Source organism: Chiloscyllium plagiosum, unplaced genomic scaffold (genome assembly GCF_037043375.1).
Source record: "Chiloscyllium plagiosum isolate Xiang-an unplaced genomic scaffold, Cpla_swu_hap1 HiC_scaffold_6, whole genome shotgun sequence".
NCBI lineage: Eukaryota > Metazoa > Chordata > Chondrichthyes > Orectolobiformes > Hemiscylliidae > Chiloscyllium > Chiloscyllium plagiosum.
In genome coordinates this window covers 115992693-116014190 of record NW_028270144.1, presented here as the reverse complement: position 1 = coordinate 116014190, position 21498 = coordinate 115992693, and the positions used below count along the sequence as shown (strand labels likewise).

Below are 21498 nucleotides of genomic sequence, written 5' to 3'. Positions count from 1 at the left end.
CAAAGATGAGAGTTTTAAACCCCCTTCTACTCCATCTGAAATAACTGCACAGAAGCAGTATCCCATCACATTTATTTACATGTGCACAGTATATGGGCTCTGACTGGCCATCTCAGAACTCATTCCTAGACTAAGGGGAAATTTCAGTCTCTTGCTTAGTCTCAAAATATAAATCTCCTGTTTATACTTTTTTCCCCTCTTACCCTCACACTGCTACCTATCAGCAGTAGTGCTTACTTTTCCCCAGCACCCATGCCCTGTTTATGCATACAGGTGTAGGACAGTGAAAAAACAAGTATTTAAATCTTTATTTATATTCCACCACCAGGAAGAAAGAAAATACCTGAGTGGCCAGTGACAACCAATGCTCTTCTCAAAGGGAATCTCCTGTTTATCATCTTTCTCACTGATCTAGCTCCCTCAGTCAACTGTCAGAGCGAATTCTCCCCCCACACTACCACCTGACAGTAGTCGTTATTTATCCCAACACCTATGCCATGTGTGCACACATGCAGGTGTCAGGCACAAAGAACAACAAGTGTTTAAATCTTATTTATATTCCACCACCATGAAGAAATGAAATACCCAAGTGGCCAGTAACAAGCAATGCCCTTCCCAAAAGGGAAACTCCTGTTTATTATTTTCTTCAAAACAATAAACATTAACAGTTGTATACAGAAACAGCAATTTTACAAGGGAGGGGAATGGCAAAGCCAAGCCCCAAACCCTGACATTCAACCAGTTTTCAGGGAAATGAGGACAAACCTCAAATTCTAGTTTGTCATTACAAACAGTAACAATGACATTTGTACATACAAGACAGTCCAATTACTTAAGAAACCATGCATACAATACAGACCCCCAGAAAACCCAGCAAGCCCCCTCCCACCTTCCAGCCACTCTAAAGCAGCCCACCCCACACATCTTCCAGCTCTGTCCACCCCATGCCCCTTCCAGTTCTGTCAGCCCTGACACTTGATCACCTCTAGGTGAGCCAGCCCTGGTACCCACCCAGGGTGATAGCACTGAGGACAGCCTACCCACCTTCCAGTCCTTTGTCTGCCCCTACATGCCATTGGGCACTCACCCATCCTGATGCACTATCTGGCCTGTGGACTACCCTGACACACCTTCCGGCCACCTCTAGGACAACCCATCCCCTTGGGTGACAGGTTGCAGGGCAGCCCACAAGCCTTCCAGATCTCAACCTGCCCCTACACACCTTCTGGCTCTCAGCTGCTCAGACACCTTCCAACCACATCTAGGACAGCCTGTCCCAATTACCCCTTCTCAGGATGACAGCACTCAGAACAGCCTACCCACCATCTAGCTCCCAGGGAGACTGGTATCAGAGTGTCCTACCCACCCTCCAGGTCTCAGGACAACCTGAGCCTCCCAGCTCACAATAAGGCCTGCCAGACCCAGGGACACAAGACAGTGCAGGTGCTAACCCCAACAAACCACATGACAGTTAATCATGAAATAGAGTCTTTCCTGGTACATAAGAATCCATTAGCATAGACAGTTCTCTTCAAAACTGAGTCCATTCCCAGGAACAGAGGCAACTCCAGTATACAAACTACATTGTCAGAAATTGAGTCCACTCCAAACTGCAGAGTTCATTGCTAAAGACAGACAACCACCAAGGGCAGAGTCCACTCCTGAAGACAGAAAATGCATAGTACGCAGGTGTTCAGTCTCATGGAGTCCTGGCCCATCCTTGGAGAACCAGGCCCACTCACAGGAACACAGTATATTGTAAAGGTGCAGTTAACTCACAGGAGTTTGGTCCACTCAAAAGAAAAAAAGTCTTTTCCCAAACTGCAGGATGCAGCAAGTGCTCACCTCCCACCACACAGGTGTTCAGCCTTTACAGAAGCCTAGTCCAAGGGCCAGGCCTACCCACAGGTAGTTTCTCACAAGGGCTCAGTCCAAGCAAAAATAAAAAAGTGAAGACACATAAAAAACAAAAAACTAGAATCCAAGGGCTAAGCCCTGCCACAAAAAAAACATTTGTCCTTTTCTCAAAAGTGAAAGAGAAAAGAGTTACACACAGCATGTAACCACAGTCAATGAAACAACAATCCCCTAACAAGAACTGAGTTACACCTGAAACACTGTGTGCATCAGGAGTTTAGTTTCCACACTAAAGGAATACCAGCTAACAAACTGGCTAAATAATAATCAGGAATCAGGAATCAGGAATCAGGAATCAGGAATCAGGAATCAGGAATCTGGAATCTGGAATCTGGAATCTGGAATCAGCCCCCCCCCCCAAAAAAAAATAAATGAAGCAGTAACACACTGACTATAGCACAGAGTTAGTCCCCTAAATTGTGGGGGTTCTGAATCTCTTGTTTATATCTATCAGCCAGGGCTCCCTGATTGGCCCAGGTTAACGATCCCAGTCAAGTAGCTCATAGTCAATGAGATCCACCTAGCCATATTTCCAATCACTACACCATCCCGCATGCCAGTTTTCACTCAGAGGTTATGGGGAGTCTGAGGCTTTAAAATGAGGCAAAGTGGGATTATGAGGGTAAATCACGATGCTTGCTCACCCCTAAAATCAGGGTGCTCTGAAAGCCACACACCAGTTGTGCTTCTTTGAGAGCCCCTCATATCATTCGATTGAGGCCTGTTCCATTTTTTAAGTAACTGAAACACTGTGGTTATGGTTATTTTCTTTCAATCCCTGAATGTAGACATTGTTGGTAAGCCTCAGGATCTATTGTTTGTCTGCTATTAGCCTTGAGCAGGTAGTTGTGAGCTTCTTCCCCATGTCGTAGTTATAGACCCCCTGTCATGTCAAGAATTCTAGGATTTTGACCCTGCAATGATGAGCAGTGATATTATTTAAAATCAGGATTGGTGTGTGCCTTGGAGGGGACTTATGGGCCAAATGCTGGCAAATGGGGCTAGAACAGTTTAGGACATCTGGTCCATCCGGACAAATTGGGCCGATAGGTTCATTTCCAAACTGTAAACCACCATGAGTCTGTGGTTTATAGATAGTGCGTCTTCTGGTTATTCTGGGTCGAGAATGTGGTGCTGGAAAAATGCAGCAGGTCAGGCAACATCCGAGGAGCAGGAGAATTGACGTTTCAGGCATAAGCCCTTCATCAGGACTCTACTGTTGAATATACAAGCAAGGAACAAATGTGGACCATCTAGTCTCTTGAGCCAGCTCTGCCATTTAATAAGAAACCAAAGATATTTAGGAGCATAGTTAACAGGAATTGGGCATTCAATCCTTAAAACATGTTCTACTTTTCAGATTGCTAATTATCTGGATACCTTAATGTTGACTGTAATCTCCCATCTCTTTTCCATTTAACTTTACTAATTCTGGATAATACACCGTGAATCAGAAAGCATCTTTATTTCAGGAAGAGGCAAGTGATGGCTGCAGCTGAAAAGATGTACACTGTTTGCTCAGATGTAGCTTTCAGTATCAGTTACCTCTGTTCCCTCAGTGAGGAAGCTCAATAGCTCTATTTATGTATTACTTTAGTATGTACTTCACCAATACATGGGTGTGGCACAGTGGCTCAGTAGTCATCACTGCTGCCTCACAGCACCATGGGCCTGGGTTCAATTCAAGGCTCAGGCAGCTGTCTGTATGGAGTTTGCACATTCTCCCTGTGTTTGCATGGGGTTGCTCTGGCCACCTCTCCCTCAGTCCAAAAATGTGCAGGTTAGATGGATTGGCCTCGGGAAATGCAAGGTTACAGGGGTAGGGGAGGGACTCTGGTGGGATGTTCTTTGGAGAGTCAGTATGGACATGTTGGGCCAAATGGCCTGTTTCCTCACTGTAGGGGATTTATGATTATAAAGACTTGTTCTTGTCTTTTGATGTGAGTTCTTGTAAAAACATTGGAAAAAAAATAACAAATAAGTTGAAACAATGTCCAAAGCAAGTGTGAAATAGGAGAAGGAGACCAAGTTACTTGTATTTATACAGAGACCTTTATGACTGGGGATATCCAAAAGTACTTTTTATCTGTGGTGATATCATGTGGAAGCTCTGGATGAATGAGAATTGGACATCACTTAAGTGGAAATAAATCAACTATTTACTAAACGAATAAACTATTTACATCAGGTACAGAGCACATTTCACTAGAAGCTTCTTTAATACATTCTAATTCCATGTAATCTGATGTCACAATCTCACTACTAACACATTATAAAATTCCTACATTATGGGAGCAGACCATTTGGCCCATCAGGTCTACACCAAACCTTCAAAGAGCATCACACCCACACCCATATCTAATCCACCTTGCCTGCACATCCCTAGATACTATAGGCAATTTAGCATGGCCAATCCACCTGACCTGCATATCTCTGAATTGTGGGAGGAAACCCATGAGGATGTGGGGAGATTGTACGAAAGCCACACAGACAGTTACCAAGGCTGGAATCGAACCTGGATCCTTAAGTACTATGAGGCAATAGTGCTAACCACTGAGCCATCACGACATCCATAAAGTCTATCCCATATATTATCAATATCCAACAAAGTAATTTTGAATCTTAGTCACAGTTGTCATAAAGGAAACAAGGCAACAGATTATCTTGCAGGAAGGTTCTGTTGGATAAGGCATATAGTAACTGAAAGGGTTAAATGACAACACAAGGTACATTGCACCCATCAAAATGTAAAGGTCTGTTCTCAGAAACATTTCTCCAGTATGTGTTCTCCATTTGGTAAAAACAATGACTGCAGATGCTGGAAACCAGATTCTGGATTAGTGGTGCTGGAAGAGCACAGCAGTTCAGGCAGCATCCAAGGACAGGCAAAATCCGAGGACAGGCAAAATCGACGTTTCGGGCAAAAGCCCTTCATCAGGAATAAAGGCAGAGAGCCTGAAGCGTGGAGAGATAAGCTAGAGGAGGGTGGGGGTGGGGAGAGAGTAGCATAGAGTACAATAGGTCAGTGGGGGAGGGGATGAAGGTGATAGGTCAGGGAGGAGAGGGTGGAGTGGATAGGTGGAAAAGGAGCTAGGCAGGTCGGACAAGTCCGGACAAGTCAAGGAGACAGTGTTGAGCTGGAGGTTAGAAACTAGGATGAGGTGGGGGAAGGGGAAATGAGGAAGCTGTTGAAGTCCACATTGATGCCCTGGGGTTGAAGAGTTCCGAGGCGGAAGATGAGGCGTTCTTCTTTCATGCGTCTGGTGGTGAGGGAGCGGCGGTGGAGGAGGCCCAGCACCTCCATATCCTCGGCAGAGTGGGAGGGGGAGTTGAAATGTTGGGCCACGGGGCGGTTTGGTTGATTGGTGCGGGTGTCTCGGAGATGTTCCCTAAAACGCTCTGTTAGGAAGCGCCCAGTCTCCCCGATGTAGAGGAGACTGCATCGGGAGCAACGGATACATTAAATGATATTAGTGGATGTGCAGGTAAAACTTTGATGGATGTGTTCTCCATTTGTTCACCAGAGTTGTGTAGTACATCCTAAAAAGTGATTTAATGATAATTATTGATGTTAACATCATGTAGCTAAACATAGTAGTGTCTACCTACTCTTAATTCTGATTTCTCTCCATTGATGCTGCCAGACCTGCTGAGCTTCTCCAGTAATTGCTTTTTTTTCTCTGATTTACAGCATCCACAGTTCTTTCAGTTTTTATAATATTAGCCCTGCTGGCAACTAATACTGTAAGAGGTTCTACAAGCAATAGCAAGAAAACAACCAGCTCCTTTGTTTTAGTGATGTTGTTTGAGAGCTGAAAGTAGACAAGGAAACTGGGGAACTACCTGTTTGTGGGCAAGTGCCACACAATCATTTCCATCCATCTGAGAGAGCAGTTATCAAATTTCTGAAAGGACCAGTCAAGTTTTAAACTTAAATGTCATTCTCACGCTTTGCGTACCTTCTCTGCAGCTTGAACATTGCACTCCTCACTCCGTTCTATTACCCTAATGTACTTTGTAAGGTTTGATTTGCCTGTACTGCATGCAAAACAAAACTTTTCACTGTTCCAACGTACATGTGACAATAATAAATCCTATCAAGTGAATAGCCATATTTCTTCTGAAAGGCAGCACGTCTGACTCATGGAGTCATAGAGTCATAGAGATGTACAGCACGGAAACAGACTCTTCGGTCCAACTTGTCCATGATAATCAGATAGCCTAAATTAATCTAGTCCCATTTGCCAGCATTTGAAACATATCCCTCAAAATCCTTTCTATTCATGTACCCATCAGGTGCCTTTTAAATGCTGTAATTGGGCCAGCCTCCACCACTTTCTCTGGAAGCACATTCCATACATGTACCACCCTCAGTGTGAAACAGTTGCCCCTTAGGTCTCTTTAAATTTTTACCCTCTCACCTTAAACCTATGTCCTTTAGTCTTTGATTCGCCTACACTGGGATAAAGAGACCTTTCTAACTTATTTTCTAACTTATTATTTGCCATTTTCTGTATCAGATGTTTGCCACCATCCAAATCTTTTGCAGCAATCCTGTTAACACTGAGTTGATTTTTAAATATTTTAGTGTCTCTCTCTTTAAAATTTAAACTTATTCCTCCACTTTTCATTGAGCATATATCCTGTTTAACATTTTGCTTTTAATAAGTGCTGTGTAAAGGTTTTCATATGATTGTCCTTTTGAATAAAATGAGTATGGGTCCCAGCTCAAAATTACTTCTCATTCCGCACACTCACTCAGAAAATCCATGCCATTTTAGGGTTGGGAACATATTGTTTTAATAAGTCATTGAAAGATGCAATCTCTACCAAGGTAGAATTCCCTTAGCATTGCTCAGGAGTATTAACATTGATTTTGTTCTTCAGATGGATCTTGAAACTGTATCCTTTCTACATAAAGAATGCAGCCACAGATGATGGATATATATTCATGAACGTGTTAGATGTGGCAGATCTAGTTACTAGGCTTACTTTATTTTTTCAGTTCATGACTTCCTTCATTTTTCAGTCCATGGTTATATGTTTGTCTCTGATTATGCACTCAAAACATTGTGTTCATATCTTCTAGAATAAATACTCATATGTTACCAGGAATACCAGACCCGAAGCATTTATTTGTGGAACTCTTTGAGGATTACAATGGAAACTTCCAGGTAAATTTGGAAGCAGTTTGTTTAAATGTTATCTCAATTCATATGTTAACCTGAACCTTGAAAAACCAGAGTTTGACAAGAGATAGTCAGCATGGCTTTGTGAGGGGCAGGTCATGCTTCACAAGCCTTATTCAATTCTTTGAGGATGAGACAAAACACTGATGAAGATAGAGCAGTGGGTGTGGTGTACGTGGATTTTCGCAAGGTGTTTGACAAGGTTCCCCACGTTAGGCTCATTCAGAAAATAAGGAGGGATGGGATACAGGGAAACTTGGCTGTCTGCATACAAAATTGGCTGGTCAATAGATGACAGAGGATGGTAGTAGATAGAAAGTATTCAGCCTGGAGCTCGGTGACCAGTGGTGTTCTGCAGGGATCTGTTCTGAGACCTCTGCTCTTTGTGATTTTTATAAATGACTTCGATGAGGAAGTGGAAGGGTGGGTTAGTAAGTTTGCCAATGACACAAAGGTTGGGGGAGTGGTGGATTGTGTGGAGGGCTGTTGTAGGTTGCAACAAGACATTGACAAGATGCAGAACTGGGCTGAGAAGTGGCAAATGGAGCTCAACCAGGAAAAGTGTGAAGTGTTTCATTTTAGAAAGTCAAATTTGAATACAGAATACAGGGTTAAAGGCAGGATTCTTGTGAAAGAACAGAGCGATCTTGGAGTCCATGTCCATAGATCCCTCAAAGTTGCCACCCATGTTTATAGACTTGTTGAGAAGGCATATAGTATATTGGCTTCATTAGTGGGGATTGCGTTTATGCTCAAAACATCGACTATCCTGCTCTTGCTCCTTGGATCTGCCTGCCCGACCGTGCTTTTCCAGCACCGCACTCTTTGCCTCGGATTGAGTTTAAGAGCTGCGAGATCATGCTGTAGCTCTGTAGAGTCCTGGTTAGACCACACTTAGAATATTGTCTTCAATACTGGTCACGTTATTATAGGAAGGATATGGAAGCTTTACAAAGTATACAGAGGAGATTTACCAGGATGCTGCCTGGACTGGAGGGCAGATCTTATAAAGAAAAGTTGAGGGAGCTAAGGCTTTTCTTATTGGAGCAAAGAAGGGTGAGAGGCAACTTGATAGAGGTGTACAAGATGATGAGAGGCATAGATAGAGTGAATTGTCAGAGACTTTTTCCTCAAGTAGAAATGGCTATCATGAAGGAGCATGATTTTAAGGTGATTGGAAGAAGGTTTAGGGAAGATGTCAGAGGTTGTTTTTTTACACAGAGACTGGTGGGTGCGTGGAATGCACTGTCAGCAGTGGTAGTAGAGTCAGATACATTAGCGACATTTAAGTGACTCTTGGATTGGCACATGGATGATAGTAAAATGAAAGGTATGTAAGGTTAGTTTGATCTTACAGTAGGATAAAAGGTCAGCACAGCATCAAGGGCCGAAGGACCTGTACTGTGCTGTATTGTTCCATGTTCTATGTTCTATGGACAGTGGGTACTGGAAATTCATAAAGTATGATCACTTGACAAAAAGGTTAATAGTTGGTTGTGCAAATACTGACTGCTATTTGTCAATCATAGCCCATCAACGGACTTCTACCACAGCCTTTATATGAGATTAAGTTACAAAGAATATGCAACACAGATGCAAACTATTTCACCCATCTAGTCTGTGCTGATGCTTATATGCCACAAGAATCTCATTTTACACACCCCTATTCCATTTATCTCCTCTCAGTCGAGATTCCTTTCAAAATTATTTGCTTCAATCACTCTTTCGCTATTCACAAGTTCCACATTTTAACTCTTGAAGCTTGTTCGTCAATGGACAATTCGGGAGGTGATGGCCTAATGGTTTTATCGCTGAACTGTTAATCCAGTGACCCAGATAATGTTCTGGGGACCTGGGTTCAAAACCCACCACAGCAAATAGTGGAATTTAAAGACAATTTTAAAAAAACTGGAATTAAGAGCTTGATGATGATCATGAAACCATTGCTGATTGTCAGGAGTAACCATCTGTTTCACCAATGTCCTTTAGGAAGGAAATTGCCATCCTTACCCAGTCTGGCCTATATGTGACTCCAGACCCACGGGAATATGGTTGATTCTTAACCACCCTCTGGGCAATTAGGAATGGGCAACAAATGCTGGCCTAGCCAGCTACGCCCTCATCCCACGAATGAAAAAAAAAACTAGAAAACCCAAATAGATAAAATCTTCATGAGAATATTTCCAATCCTGCTACAGGTGGGGTTAAATTTTACAAGTTAGCCATCCCAGCAGTGAACCCTAAAGGAATGCACATCCAGCAAAAACAAAAGTAAATGGTGTGGAGGGATCTTGAGAAAAGATGGAAATTGGCCCTAGTTAATGGAATTGGTGCATGCACAATGGGCTCAATGGACTCCTTCTCCATGGTAACAATTCTCTCAAATAGTACCTGCAACACAGAAAGATGTCCAGCAACACTTCACAAAGGAATTAGCTGGGGGAAAGAGTAGACCCTGACTCACAAGTAACAACAGGAGCATTGACATAAACCTTAGATCTGAAAGTTAGATTTTAAGGTGGACCTGAAAGGTTGAGAGGGAGGTAAAGGAGTATTGGGGGTTAAGAAAATACAGATCATGGAGTTCAGGCAGCTAAAGGACTATCTATTAGGGAGGCAGAGGGGGTCATAGATCGGAACTTTAGGGAAGTAGTAACTCCAAAGATGGCAGATAGATGGGTGACAGTGAGGGGGACTGGGAGGAAGCAGCCAGTGCAGGGACCCCCTGCGGCCGTTCCCCTCAAGAACAAGTATACCGTTTTGGATACTTGTGGGGGGGACGACTTACCAGGGGCAAGTAACGGGGCTCAGGCCTCTGGCACGGAGCCTGTCCCCGTTACTCAGAAGGGAAGGGTGGAGAAGAGCAGAGCAATAGTAATTGGGGACTCGATAGTTCGGGGCACAGATAGGAGGTTTTGTGGGAACGAGAGAGACTCATGTTTGGTATGTTGCCTCCCAGGTGCAAGGGTACGTGATGTCTCTGATCGTGTTTTCCGGGTCCTTAAGGGGGAGGGGGAGCAGCCCGAAGTCGTGGTCCACATTGGCACCAATGACATAGGTAGGAGGAGCGCTGAGGATGTTAGGCAGGCTTTCAGGGAGCTAGGTTGGAAGCTCAGAGTTAGAACGAACAGAGTTGTTGTCTCTGGTTTGTTACCCGTGCCACGTGATAGAGAGTCGAGGAATAGGGAGAGAGAACAGTTAAATGCGTGGCTACAGGGATGGTGCAGGAGGGAGGGATTCCGGTATTTGGATAACTGGGGTTCTTTCTGGGGAAGGTGGGACCTCTATAAATAGGATGGTCTACACCTGAACCTGAGGGGCACCAGTATCCTTGGTGGGAGGTTTGCTAGTGCTCTTGGGAGGGGTTTAAACTAACTCTGCAGGGGCATGGGAACCCAGACTGTAGCTTTAGGGTGCAGGACCTGGAGTGTAGGGAGGTTAGGAACATGGCATCAATTTCAAAGGAGGGTGCCTGTAAACAGGAAAGTGGTTTGAAGTGTGTATACTTCAATGCAAGAAGTATACGAAATAAGGTAGGTGAACTTGCAGCGTGGGTTGGTACCTGGGATTTCGATGTTGTGGCTATTACGGAGACATGGGTAGAACAGGGACAGGATTGGCTGTTGCAGGTTCCAGGGTTTAAATGTTTTAGTAGGGTCAGAGGTGGGGATAAAAGAGGGGGAGGTGTGGCATTGCTTGTCAAAGATAGTATTACAGCTGTGGAAAGGATGATGGATGAAGACTCGCCATCTGAGGTAGTTTGGGCTGAGGTTAGGAATAGGAAAGGTGAGCTCACCCTGTTAGGAGTTTTTTACAGGCCTCCTAATAGTCCTAGAAACGTAGAAGAAAGGATTGCGAGGATGATTCAAGAGAAGAGTGAAAGTAATAGGGTGGTTGTTATGGGGGACTTTAACTTTCCTGATATTAATTGGGAAAGCTATAGCTCAAGTTCGTTAGATGGGTCAGTGTTTGTCCAATGTGTGCAGGAGGGTTTCCTGACACAATATGTAGATAGGCCAACAAGAGGTGAGGCCATACTGGATTTGGTTCTGGGTAATGAACCAGGCCAGGTGTTAGAATTAGAGGTAGGTGAGCACTTTGGGGACAGTCACCACAATTCGGTGGTGATGGAGAGGGATAAGTGTGCACTACAGGGCAAGAGTTATAGATGGGGGCAGGGAAATTATGATGCTGTGAGGCATGACTTAGGATATGTGGCCTGGAAAAGTAAGCTTCAAGGCAAGGGCTTAATTGATATGTGGAGCTTGTTCAAGGAGCAACTATTGAGTGTCCTTGATAAGTATGTGCCCGTCAGGCAGGGAGGAAAGGGTCGTGTGAGGGAGCCGTGGTTTAATAAGGAATTGGAATCCCTTGTTAAATGGAAGAGGGCGGCCTATGTAAAGATGAGGCGTGAAGGTTCAATTGGGGCGATTGAGAGTTATAAGGTAGCCAGGAAGGACCTGAAGAGAGAGCTAAGAGCAGCAAGGAGGGGTCATGAAAGGTCCTTAGTTGGTAGGATTAGGGAAAACCCTAAGGCTTTCTATAGGTATGTCAGGAATAAAAGAATGACTAGGGTAGGAATAGGTCCAGTCAAGGATAGTAGTGGGAAGTTGCGTGTGGAGGCTGAAGAGATTGGGGAGACACTGAATGAATACTTTTCGTCAGTATTCAATCAGGAACAGGACATTGTTGTCAATGTGAGTACTGAGTCACAATTAAGTAGAATGGATGGCTTTGAGGTATGTAGAGAAGAGGTGTTGGAAATTCTGGAAAGGGTGAAAATAGATAAGTCTCCTGGGCCTGATGGCATTTATCCTAGGATTCTCTGGGAAGCAAGGGAGGAGATTGCAGAGCCATTGGCCTTGATTTTTATGTCCTCTTTGTCTACAGGAGTAGTGCCAGAAGATTGGAGGCTAGCAAATGTGGTTCCCTTGTTCAAGAAGGGGAGTAGGGATAACCCTAGTAACTATAGGCCAGTGAGTCTCACTTCTGTTGTGGGCAAAATCTTAGAGAGAATTGTAAGGGATAGGATTTATGAACATCTGGATAGGAATAATGTGATCAAGGATAGTCAGCATGGTTTTGTGAAGGGCAGGTCGTGCCTCACAAACCTTATTGAATTCTTTGAGAAGGTGACTAAGGAGGTGGACGAGGGGAAAGCAGTAGATGTGGTGTATATGGATTTTAGTAAGGCGTTTGATAAGGTTCCCCATGGTAGACTACTGCAAAAAATACGGAGGTATGGCATTGAGGGTGAGTTGGAGGTTTGGATTAGGAGTTGGCTGGCTGGAAGAAGACAGAGGGTAGTAGTTGATGGCAAAGGTTCATCTTGGAGTGCCGTCACTAGCGGTGTTCCGCAAGGATCTGTTTTGGGACCATTGTTGTTTGTCATTTTTAAAAATGACCTGGAGGAGGGGTTAGAAGGTTGGGTGAGTAAGTTTGCGGATGATACGAAAGTCGGAGGAGTTGTAGACAGTGAGGAAGGATGTGGCAGGTTACAGCGGGATATAGATAAGCTGCAGAACTGGGCAGAAAGGTGGCAAATGGAGTTCAATGTAGCTAAGTGTGAGGTGATTCACTTTGGTAAGAGTAATAAAAAGATGGGGTACTGGGCTAACGGTCGGATACTTGGTAGTGTGGATGAGCAGAGGGATCTTGGTGTCCATGTACACAAATCTTTGAAAGTTGCCACCCAGGTAAATAGTGCGGTGAAGAAGGCATATGACATACTGGCTTTCATTGGTAGAGGAATTGAGTTCCGGAGTACTGAGGTCATGTTGCAGTTGTATAAGACTCTGGTGCGGCCACATCTGGAGTATTGTGTGCAGTTTTGGTCGCCATACTATAGGAAGGATGTGGAGGCACTGGAACGGGTGCAGAGGAGGTTTACCAGGATGTTGCCTGGTATGGTAGAAAGGCTGAGGCACTTGGGGTTGTTTTCATTGGAGAAAAGAAGGTTTAGGGGTGACTTGATAGAGGTGTATAAGATGATTAGGGGTTTAGATAGGGTCGACAGTGAGAATCTTTTTCCACGTATGGAGTCAGCTATTACAAGGGGGCATAGCTTTAAATTAAGGGGGGGTAGGTATAGGACAGATGTTAGGGGTAGGTTCTTTACTCAGCGAGTCATGAGTTCATGGAATGCCCTGCCAGTAGCAGTGGTGGACTCTCCCTCATTATGGGCATTTAAGTGGGCATTGGATAGGCATATGGAGGATAGTGGGCTAGTGTAGGTTAGGTGGGCTTGGATCGGCGCAACATCGAGGGCCAAAGGGCCTGTACTGTGCTGTATTCTTCTATGTTCTATGTTCTATTACTGATGCGGCATTGATGAACGATATCACAATGATATCACATCCTGGGAACACAAGGTATGAGTCAGCCTGACATGATGCCCAGGGAAGTGGATTTTGATGGAATTAGTAGCAAGAATATCAAATTCATGGCACGAATGGAAACTGATGGCTGTAGTCCTCATAATATTTAGCTGGTGAAACTTCAGACCCATTTTAGACTGGATGTCCAATACAGGCAGTGGAGAGACTGTGTCAATTAGTTACTTGTGTACCTTGTGGATGCCATTTTTTATTAATTCACTCATGGGACTGAGGCATTGCCGATTAGTTCAGTATTCATTACCAAGTTGCTCTTGAGATGGTGAAAGAGGCAAAGGACCAGGAGAACAGGTGTAGGCCATTCAACCCATTGAGCCTACCTCATCATTCAATTAAATGAGACACTTTAATACCTTTTCTCCATTCCATGTCCATAACCCTGTGCCCACTGGTATGCAGAAATCTGTCAATCTCTATCTCTAAAATACTCTAACACAGCCCTCTGTGATGGAGAAGTCCAAAGATTCACAACCCTCTGAGTAAAAAAGATTTGACTCATCTCGGAGCTCAGTGGCATCTCTTTATTTTTAAATTGTGCCCTTGGCACTAGACTCCCCAACCAGGTGAAACATCTTACCCGCACCTACCCTGTATATCCCTTTATTTTGTAAGCTTCAACAAGATAATTTCTCATTTTTCAAAACTCTAGAGAATAGAGTTGCAGTTTGCCCAGTCTCTCTCCATAACATCCCAGGAATGAGGTTGGTGAACCTTTGTTGCACTCCCTTGACAGCAGTAATATCTTCTCTGAGATAAGGAAACAAAACTGCACATTGTACTCCAAGTCTAACGGGGCTCCTTTACAATTGAAATAAGACCTCACTTCTTTTCAGCCATAATATTTTATTCCTCACTCTGTTCAATCATCCTATGATCTTTGTATGTTATGACCTGCTGTACTGCACACAAAATAAAATTTTTCACTGTACTTCGGTACATGTGACAAATCAAATCTACCACACTCAAATCCTCTTGCAAAGGAAGGCTGGCATTCTATGAGGCTTCCCTAATGGTTTGCTGCACTTACAAAGAACAAAGAACAAAGAGCAAAGAAAATTTACAGCCCAGGAACAGGACCTTTGGCCCTCCAAGCCTGAGCTGATACAAATGTACTGTGTAAACCTGTCGGTCAATTCCTAAGTGTCTGTGTTACAAGTTATGTTTGGTGACTTATTGATAATGATGCCAATGTCCCTTTATATGTCTACATTTTCGAACTTCTTATGATGTAAGAAATATGTCACATATCTATTTCTCCATGAAAAGTGGATATCTCACATGTGGCTATGATAAAGTTAGGAGTCCAATGATAGATCCTGGGCAACTCTCCATATAAGTCGAGAGTGTGGTGCTGGAAAAGCACAGCAGGTCAGGCAGCATCCGAGGAGCAGCCCCCCGAACCTCACCCGTCTATCCTATTTATCTCTCAGCACCCCCCGGCCCACAAGCCTCATTCCTGATGAAGGGCTTATGCCTGAAACGTCGATTCTCCTGCTACTCAGCACCACCCTCCTGACCTGTCCATCACCTTTCCCCTCTATCTGCTCCTCCATCCTCTCCAGCCTATCACCTTCTCCCTCACCTTCATCTACCTATCGCAATGTCAGCTATCTTCCTCCCCGCCCTCCCCAAGCCCATCCCCCTCTCATTTATCTCTCAGCCCTCCGGCCCACAAGCCTCATTCCTGCTCTCTCAACTCTGATCGCCAGCATCTGCAGTCCTCACTTTCTCCTAGAACTCTCCATATAAACCATGCAAGAGTGGGCAATGAAGGGAAGCTTTGTGGTCCTTCTGTTATCTCAATTAGATTAGACCACCCTGTTCGGACGTTTTCCAAAGTTGAGGGCCACAATCCAGAAGCACAGCATGGGAGTCCTTTCTGCGAGAGAATGGATCGAATAAATGTTTAATTCCTAGCCCTCCAAATTTTCCAATTATTTTTAATGATCAGAAAATTTGCTTTCTGTAGCTGAGATATCTTCCTGTCAGTGATTAGTAAAGTTTACCTTGTATAGAGTATCAACCTTGTGGGAGTAAAATTAAGAAAAGACAGTGCAGAATCCCTTAACTGTTAATAAAGCTACAGGGAGCTGAAATATATCTATGGGAATGCAAGCCAAGAAATTATTGCTTTTAATATTAGCGCACAGATACTCAGAGTTCATGTGACACCGCACTGTCTGTTATATTAACTGAGAAGACAACTCATTTAAAATATGTGCATTATAAGCAGTTAAAGTGGATAGGGAGATGTCATATGAACATGTTAAGCATTTGTACCTCATTATCTCACGCAGCAATTTTGAGGCGACAGTCATTATCATGGGCTTCTGCCATATATGCTCATTCAAATCACTTACACTAGCCTGGTTCAGAAACCTCTTTAAGCTTGCTTCTGCATGATGTCAATGTCGCAGAACGCATTTAAACAGAAAAAAAAGGCTAATAGGCATTTTCCTGGTCGTGTGGGAGCCACGTGTACCACTTGGTAGCGTACTGAGAGAATATGTTACGGTTACATGTTCAATTCCTGGGGGTACCTTTGCGGCGTCAGCTGATCTTGCCTGTGCATCAGTAATAAATACTACAATTGATCTAAGTGTTTCTAGGGGAGAAAAAGGGTGAGACAAAAAAATCATCCAAGGTTTCTGCACTTGATCGATGGAGGCTAACTAAATGTTTACCTGCATACAGAAGGCAAAGGATTCAGACTTAATTGTTACACATCACGTGATATCCTGCCAATACTTACTGAGCTCTTTCATGCAACATCTTCTGTTGAGTGAGATTTTCAAGGGAATTTGGCCCCCAGTTAACTGAACGTAAAAAAAGAGGGAATAAAAGGATGCTAAGGCACTACTATGTTTTGTGTTACTAATAGTTCCTCTTCACAGAAGTGTGGACTAACAGTGCTGAGTCTAGGAACTGACTAGAATGATGTTGAAGTTATTTTTAGATTATCGGCAGTTAACTGTGTGAATAAGAAATAGTGAGAGACTAACACCTTGTGATCTCTGTTCAATTAATAACGTCCCTTTATCAGCGTTTGAATGACTGTATATCAGTCAGGCTGTATTTAGTGAACTAGCACAGAACAAAAATGATATTGGACTGACACAAAATCTACTATATGACAGGGTATTAAATAGTATCCTTCCAGTAAAGGCGAGTGGCTGATCTACTATCCAAAGCAAATTGATCGATCCAACTATTATCAAGTGACATTTGGAGTGGGATAGAGATGTAGTAAATATGAAGACTTAAAGAATAAAATACTACAAAATCCTCTTCTTCCAAAAGGAATGGATTGGTGTATCTAAGTATCTCATCGTGGACTCGCAATCAGAGTGTATTCCAATGGAATGTCAAATTGAAGAGGAATCAGGGAGGCTGAAATTAGAGCAAGAGGATTCTCAACAGCTTCCATTAGACAAGCCTGGGAGGCCTGATTCAGTCTCTGAGAGCATTAATGAGAAGAAGGAAAAGTCTGTTAATGATGCAGCAAATTCACAATTACTGGTTCCAGAGAATGCAATGATCGATATGTCCAAGGTGATCATGGATGAAAATATGTATGTAAGACTATGAATGACAAGTTCAAACATGCAGTTCTTCAGCTGTGAAGATACACAATACATGTTAAAGGGAAAACAAAAATCTGAACAACAATCCCTGAACTGTGTACTGATGGCACACTGGTAAAGATTATGCTTGAATAAATGTTTACAGACTAATAGCCTCATACCTCAAGAGAACAGCCGATTCTCCATTGCAGATCACTTGATTATCCCCTTGCTCAATCACTGCTTAAACTGTGTCAGTAATTAAATCGATGTGTTGGAAATTGAAGTGGAGAAAAAATACTATTGTCCATCATATAAAATTGTCTGTTGATTCAGATGTTAATAATTGTATTAAATAAATGCAAATGTATATAAGCTCAGTCACTCGATAAATGAAATCTCAGCTCAATCTAATGGAACAATTCAGTGCCAAACTGTGGGTGTGAAAATGTAACACAGTAAACAATTCAATAAACCATTAATGTTACTCAAACTTAACATAGTGTTCTTGTATAACAATGGAGTATAATGTTGGAAAATATGAAATTATCCATTTTATCAGAAAAAAAACACATAAACATATTTCTAAATGAGAGATCAGAGGGCTTTAAGATGCAGAGGGATCTGAGAATCCTTGTGGATGAATAGCAAAAGGTTAGTATGCAGGTACAGCAAATAACTGAGAAAGCTAATAAACTTATTATTTCTCATTAGGGCAATGAGTACTAAAAGTTGTGCATCAGTTAAAAAATGTATCTGGAAGGTATTAAGAATGTATCTGGAGTATTGGACACAGTACCAGCCACCTTATTTAAGGAAGGATGTAAGTAAGGAAGGGTGTACTTTAGAAAAGGTTTACTAAACTAAACAGAGGTTGGGAGAGATTCTTTCTCTGAGGCTTATGAGTCTTTGAGGTAGAGCTAGATGGATTCTTGTGAAGCAGGCGATTGAAAGACTCTCAGAGCCATGATCTTATTGAATAGCAGACCATGCTGGAGAGACTGACTGGCCTACATCTGATGCTAGTTCATATGTTCACATGCAAATAGCAACTTGTTGAGAACCACAATCATTATCCATGTCATACCCAAGGATTCAAACTCTGCAGTGCATTACAACATATCAATCAGAGAGTCCTAAGACATAGATCTATGCCTGGGATAGAAAAGCTACACAACAAGAGTGTTGTTGCTCATGGATGCAGGTCAACCCCATTGTTCTTTGCAGCTATTGAAATGCTTTTGAAGTCTAGTCACTTATGTAATGTAGCAAATAAAACAGCAACTTGTATGCAGCAGTCCCTGCAAATGAGAGAAATGTCCAGATTATTTGGTTTTTTTAATGTACTTGATAACAATGGCCAGAGCACTGAGTACGACACCCTGACTATTTTCTGAATGGTGAGTTGGAAATTAGTACTCTGCTTATTGAGAACCAGATAAAGTTAAAGTCTTGGTAACAGTGAGATCATCAGGTCCATCAAATTATTCTTACTTTTATAGGTCAGTCAACTGACGCATCATACTAGGCAAAAGTGAGTACTGCAAATGCTGGAGATGGTATCCAATACTCCAGATATAGAACATAGAACAGTACAGCACAGAACAGGCCCTTCAGCCCACGATGTTGTGCCGACCACTGATCCTCATAGAACATAGAACATAGAACATAGAAGAATACAGCGCAGTACAGGCCCTTCGGCCCTCAATGTTGCGCCGATCCAAGCCCACCTAACCTACACTAGCCCACTATCCTCCATATGCCTATCCAATGCCCGCTTAAATGCCCATAATGAGGGAGAGTCCACCACTGCTACTGGCAGGGCATTCCATGAACTCACGACTCGCTGAGTAAAGAACCTATCCCTAACATCTGTCCTATACCTACCACCCCTTAATTTAAAGCTATGCCCCCTTGTAATAGCTGACTCCATACGTGGAAAAAGATTCTCACTGTCAACCCTATCTAAACCCCTAATCATCTTGTACACCTCATGTATGCACCCTCAAATTTCTGTGACCATATGCATGTCCAGGAGTCTCTTAAATGTCCCCAATGAACCTGCCTCCACAACTGCTGCTGGCAATGCAATCCATGGTCTAACACCTCTCTGTGTAAAGAACCCGCCTCTGACATCACCTCTATACTTTCCTCCAACCAGCTTAAAACTATGACCCCTCGTGGAGTCATTTCTGCCCTTTATTGTTAATACATATATATTCTTAATACATTCCAGATACATTTTTTAACTGATGCATAACTTCCCTACTTTTAGTACGCAATTGCCCTAATGAGAAATAATAAGTTTATTAGCTTTTTCAGTTATTTGCTGTACCTGCATACTAACCTTTTGCTATTCATCCACAAGGATTCTCAGATCCCTGTGCATCTCAAAGCAGATGCTGGAGATCAGAGTCAAGATTAGAGTGGTGCTGGAAAAGCATAGCAGATCAGGCAGCATCCAAGAAGCAGGAAAATTGATGTTTTGGGCAAAAGCCCTTTATCAGGAATGGTGAATTCCTGATGAAGGGCTTTTGCCCAAAACATTGATTTTCCTAACACATCATATTACTCTATTCCCTCCCTCCTGAAATTTACCTCTTGCATCCATTTATCCTGTCTATTTCAATTGCCTTACCCACTGGCATATACCACAAACATAACACATTTTACAAGAAGTTCTGTATCATCTTTACCTTGTGTCTCTGATATTCGAATTTCACCATAAATACTTTACCTGGACAATTTTGAATGAGCAATTAGACTCAACATAAGGTGAGATCTAGCATTTTTTTAATGTTTCATTCCAGCCTTCAAACACAAACTCATCATTCACTCAGCTAGGACTGATAAAAAAATTGAGAGTTTATAAATGGAAGATTACAGCTACATATAGATGCTGCTGGAGAGCACTTACTAATATTTTAATTGGTCAATTAACACATTTCAAACTTGTGTCAAATGGCAGGTGGGGACTTGATGATATCATAGCTGAAAATGTGTTGCTGGAAAAGCGCAGCAGGTCAGGCAGCATCCAGGGAACAGGAGAATCGACGTTTCGGGCATAAGCCCTTCTTCAGGATTGATTCTTGAAGAAGGGCTTAAGCCCGAAACGTCGATTCTCCTGTTCCCTGAATGCTGCCTGACCTACTGCGCTTTTCCAGCAGCACATTTTCAGCTCTGATCTCCAGCATCTGCAGACCTCACTTTCTCCACTTGATGATATCATGGCAATGAAAGCAGATGAGTGGGGCTGGCAAGACGGATACAGAACTGGCTTAGTCATAGGACCCAGAAGGTAACGTGGAAGGATATCTTTCAGAATGGAGGACTGTGACTAGGGTATTCCAGAGGGATCAGTGTTGGGACATCTGCTGTTCATGATCTACTTAAGTGATTGGAAGGAAATAGTTTGCAGATTAATTACTAATTAATAAGTTTGCAGATGAGGCAAAATTTGATGGAGTTGTGGATAGTGAGGATGTTTGTCAGAGGATTCAGCAGGATATAGATCAGTTGGAGGCATGGGCAGGAAAATGGCAGATGGAGTTTAATCTGGACAAATGTGAGATGATGCATTTTGGAAAGTCAAGTACATGTGGATATTATACAGTGAATGCAGAACCCTTCAGAGTATTGATTTGCAGAGGGATCCGGGTGTGCAGGACCACAGATCACTGAAGGTGGCAGTGCAGGTAGGTAAGGGCGTAAAAAAGGCTTATGGCATGCTTGCCTTCATTGGAAGGAGCAATGAGTATAAGGACAGACAAGTTATGCTGCAACTTTATCGAACTTTAGTTAAGCCATACTTGGAATATTGCGTGCAATTCTGGTCACCAGACTACTAGAAGGTTGAGGATGCTTTGGAGAGAGTACAGAAAAGGTTTGCCTGGTCTGGGGGATTTTAACTGTGAAGCAAGGTTGGATAGACGGGTTTTGTTTTCACTGAAATGCAGGAGGTTGTGGGGCGACCTCATAGAAGGTTATAAGATTGTGAATGGGCATGGATAGAGTGGAAAGTACGGGGCTTTTTCCCGGGGCGGAGGTGTCAATTACTAGGGGACGCAAGTTCAAGGTGCAAGGGGGAGGGGGGTGGGATGTTTAAAAGAGATGCATGAGGCAAGTTCTTCACATAAAGGGTGTTGAGTGCCTGGAATATGCTGCCAGAGGAGGTGGTGGAAGCAGACACAATTGCAGCATTCAAGAAGCACATGGGTGAATACATGAATAGGAAGGGAATAAAGGGATACGGATCCTGTAAGTGAGGACAGTTTTAGCATGGAAGGGCAAAATGTGCAGTGCAGGCTTGGAGGGCCGAAGGGCCTGTTCCTGTGTTGTATTAGAACATAGAACATTAAAGCGCAGTACAGGCCCTTTGGCTCTCGATGTTGCGTCACCCTGTGCAACCAATCTGAAGCCCATCTAACCTACACT

General features: G+C 43.1%; 1 protein-coding gene across 1 annotated transcript in view; it reads left to right on the top strand.

Annotated features, from left to right (window-relative positions):
- Window positions 1-17509, top strand: part of LOC122551079 (cytokine receptor common subunit gamma-like) — a 60262-nt gene extending 42753 nt beyond the window's left edge. Inside the window, exons 9-10 of the mRNA XM_087988557.1 lie at window positions 7007-7091; window positions 16802-17509. Of these exons, the coding sequence (XP_087844683.1) occupies window positions 7007-7091; window positions 16802-17089 (373 nt within the window). The 3' untranslated portion in view covers window positions 17090-17509. The remainder of the gene's footprint in view (window positions 1-7006; window positions 7092-16801) is intronic.
- The last annotated feature ends 3989 nt before the right edge of the window (window positions 17510-21498 follow it).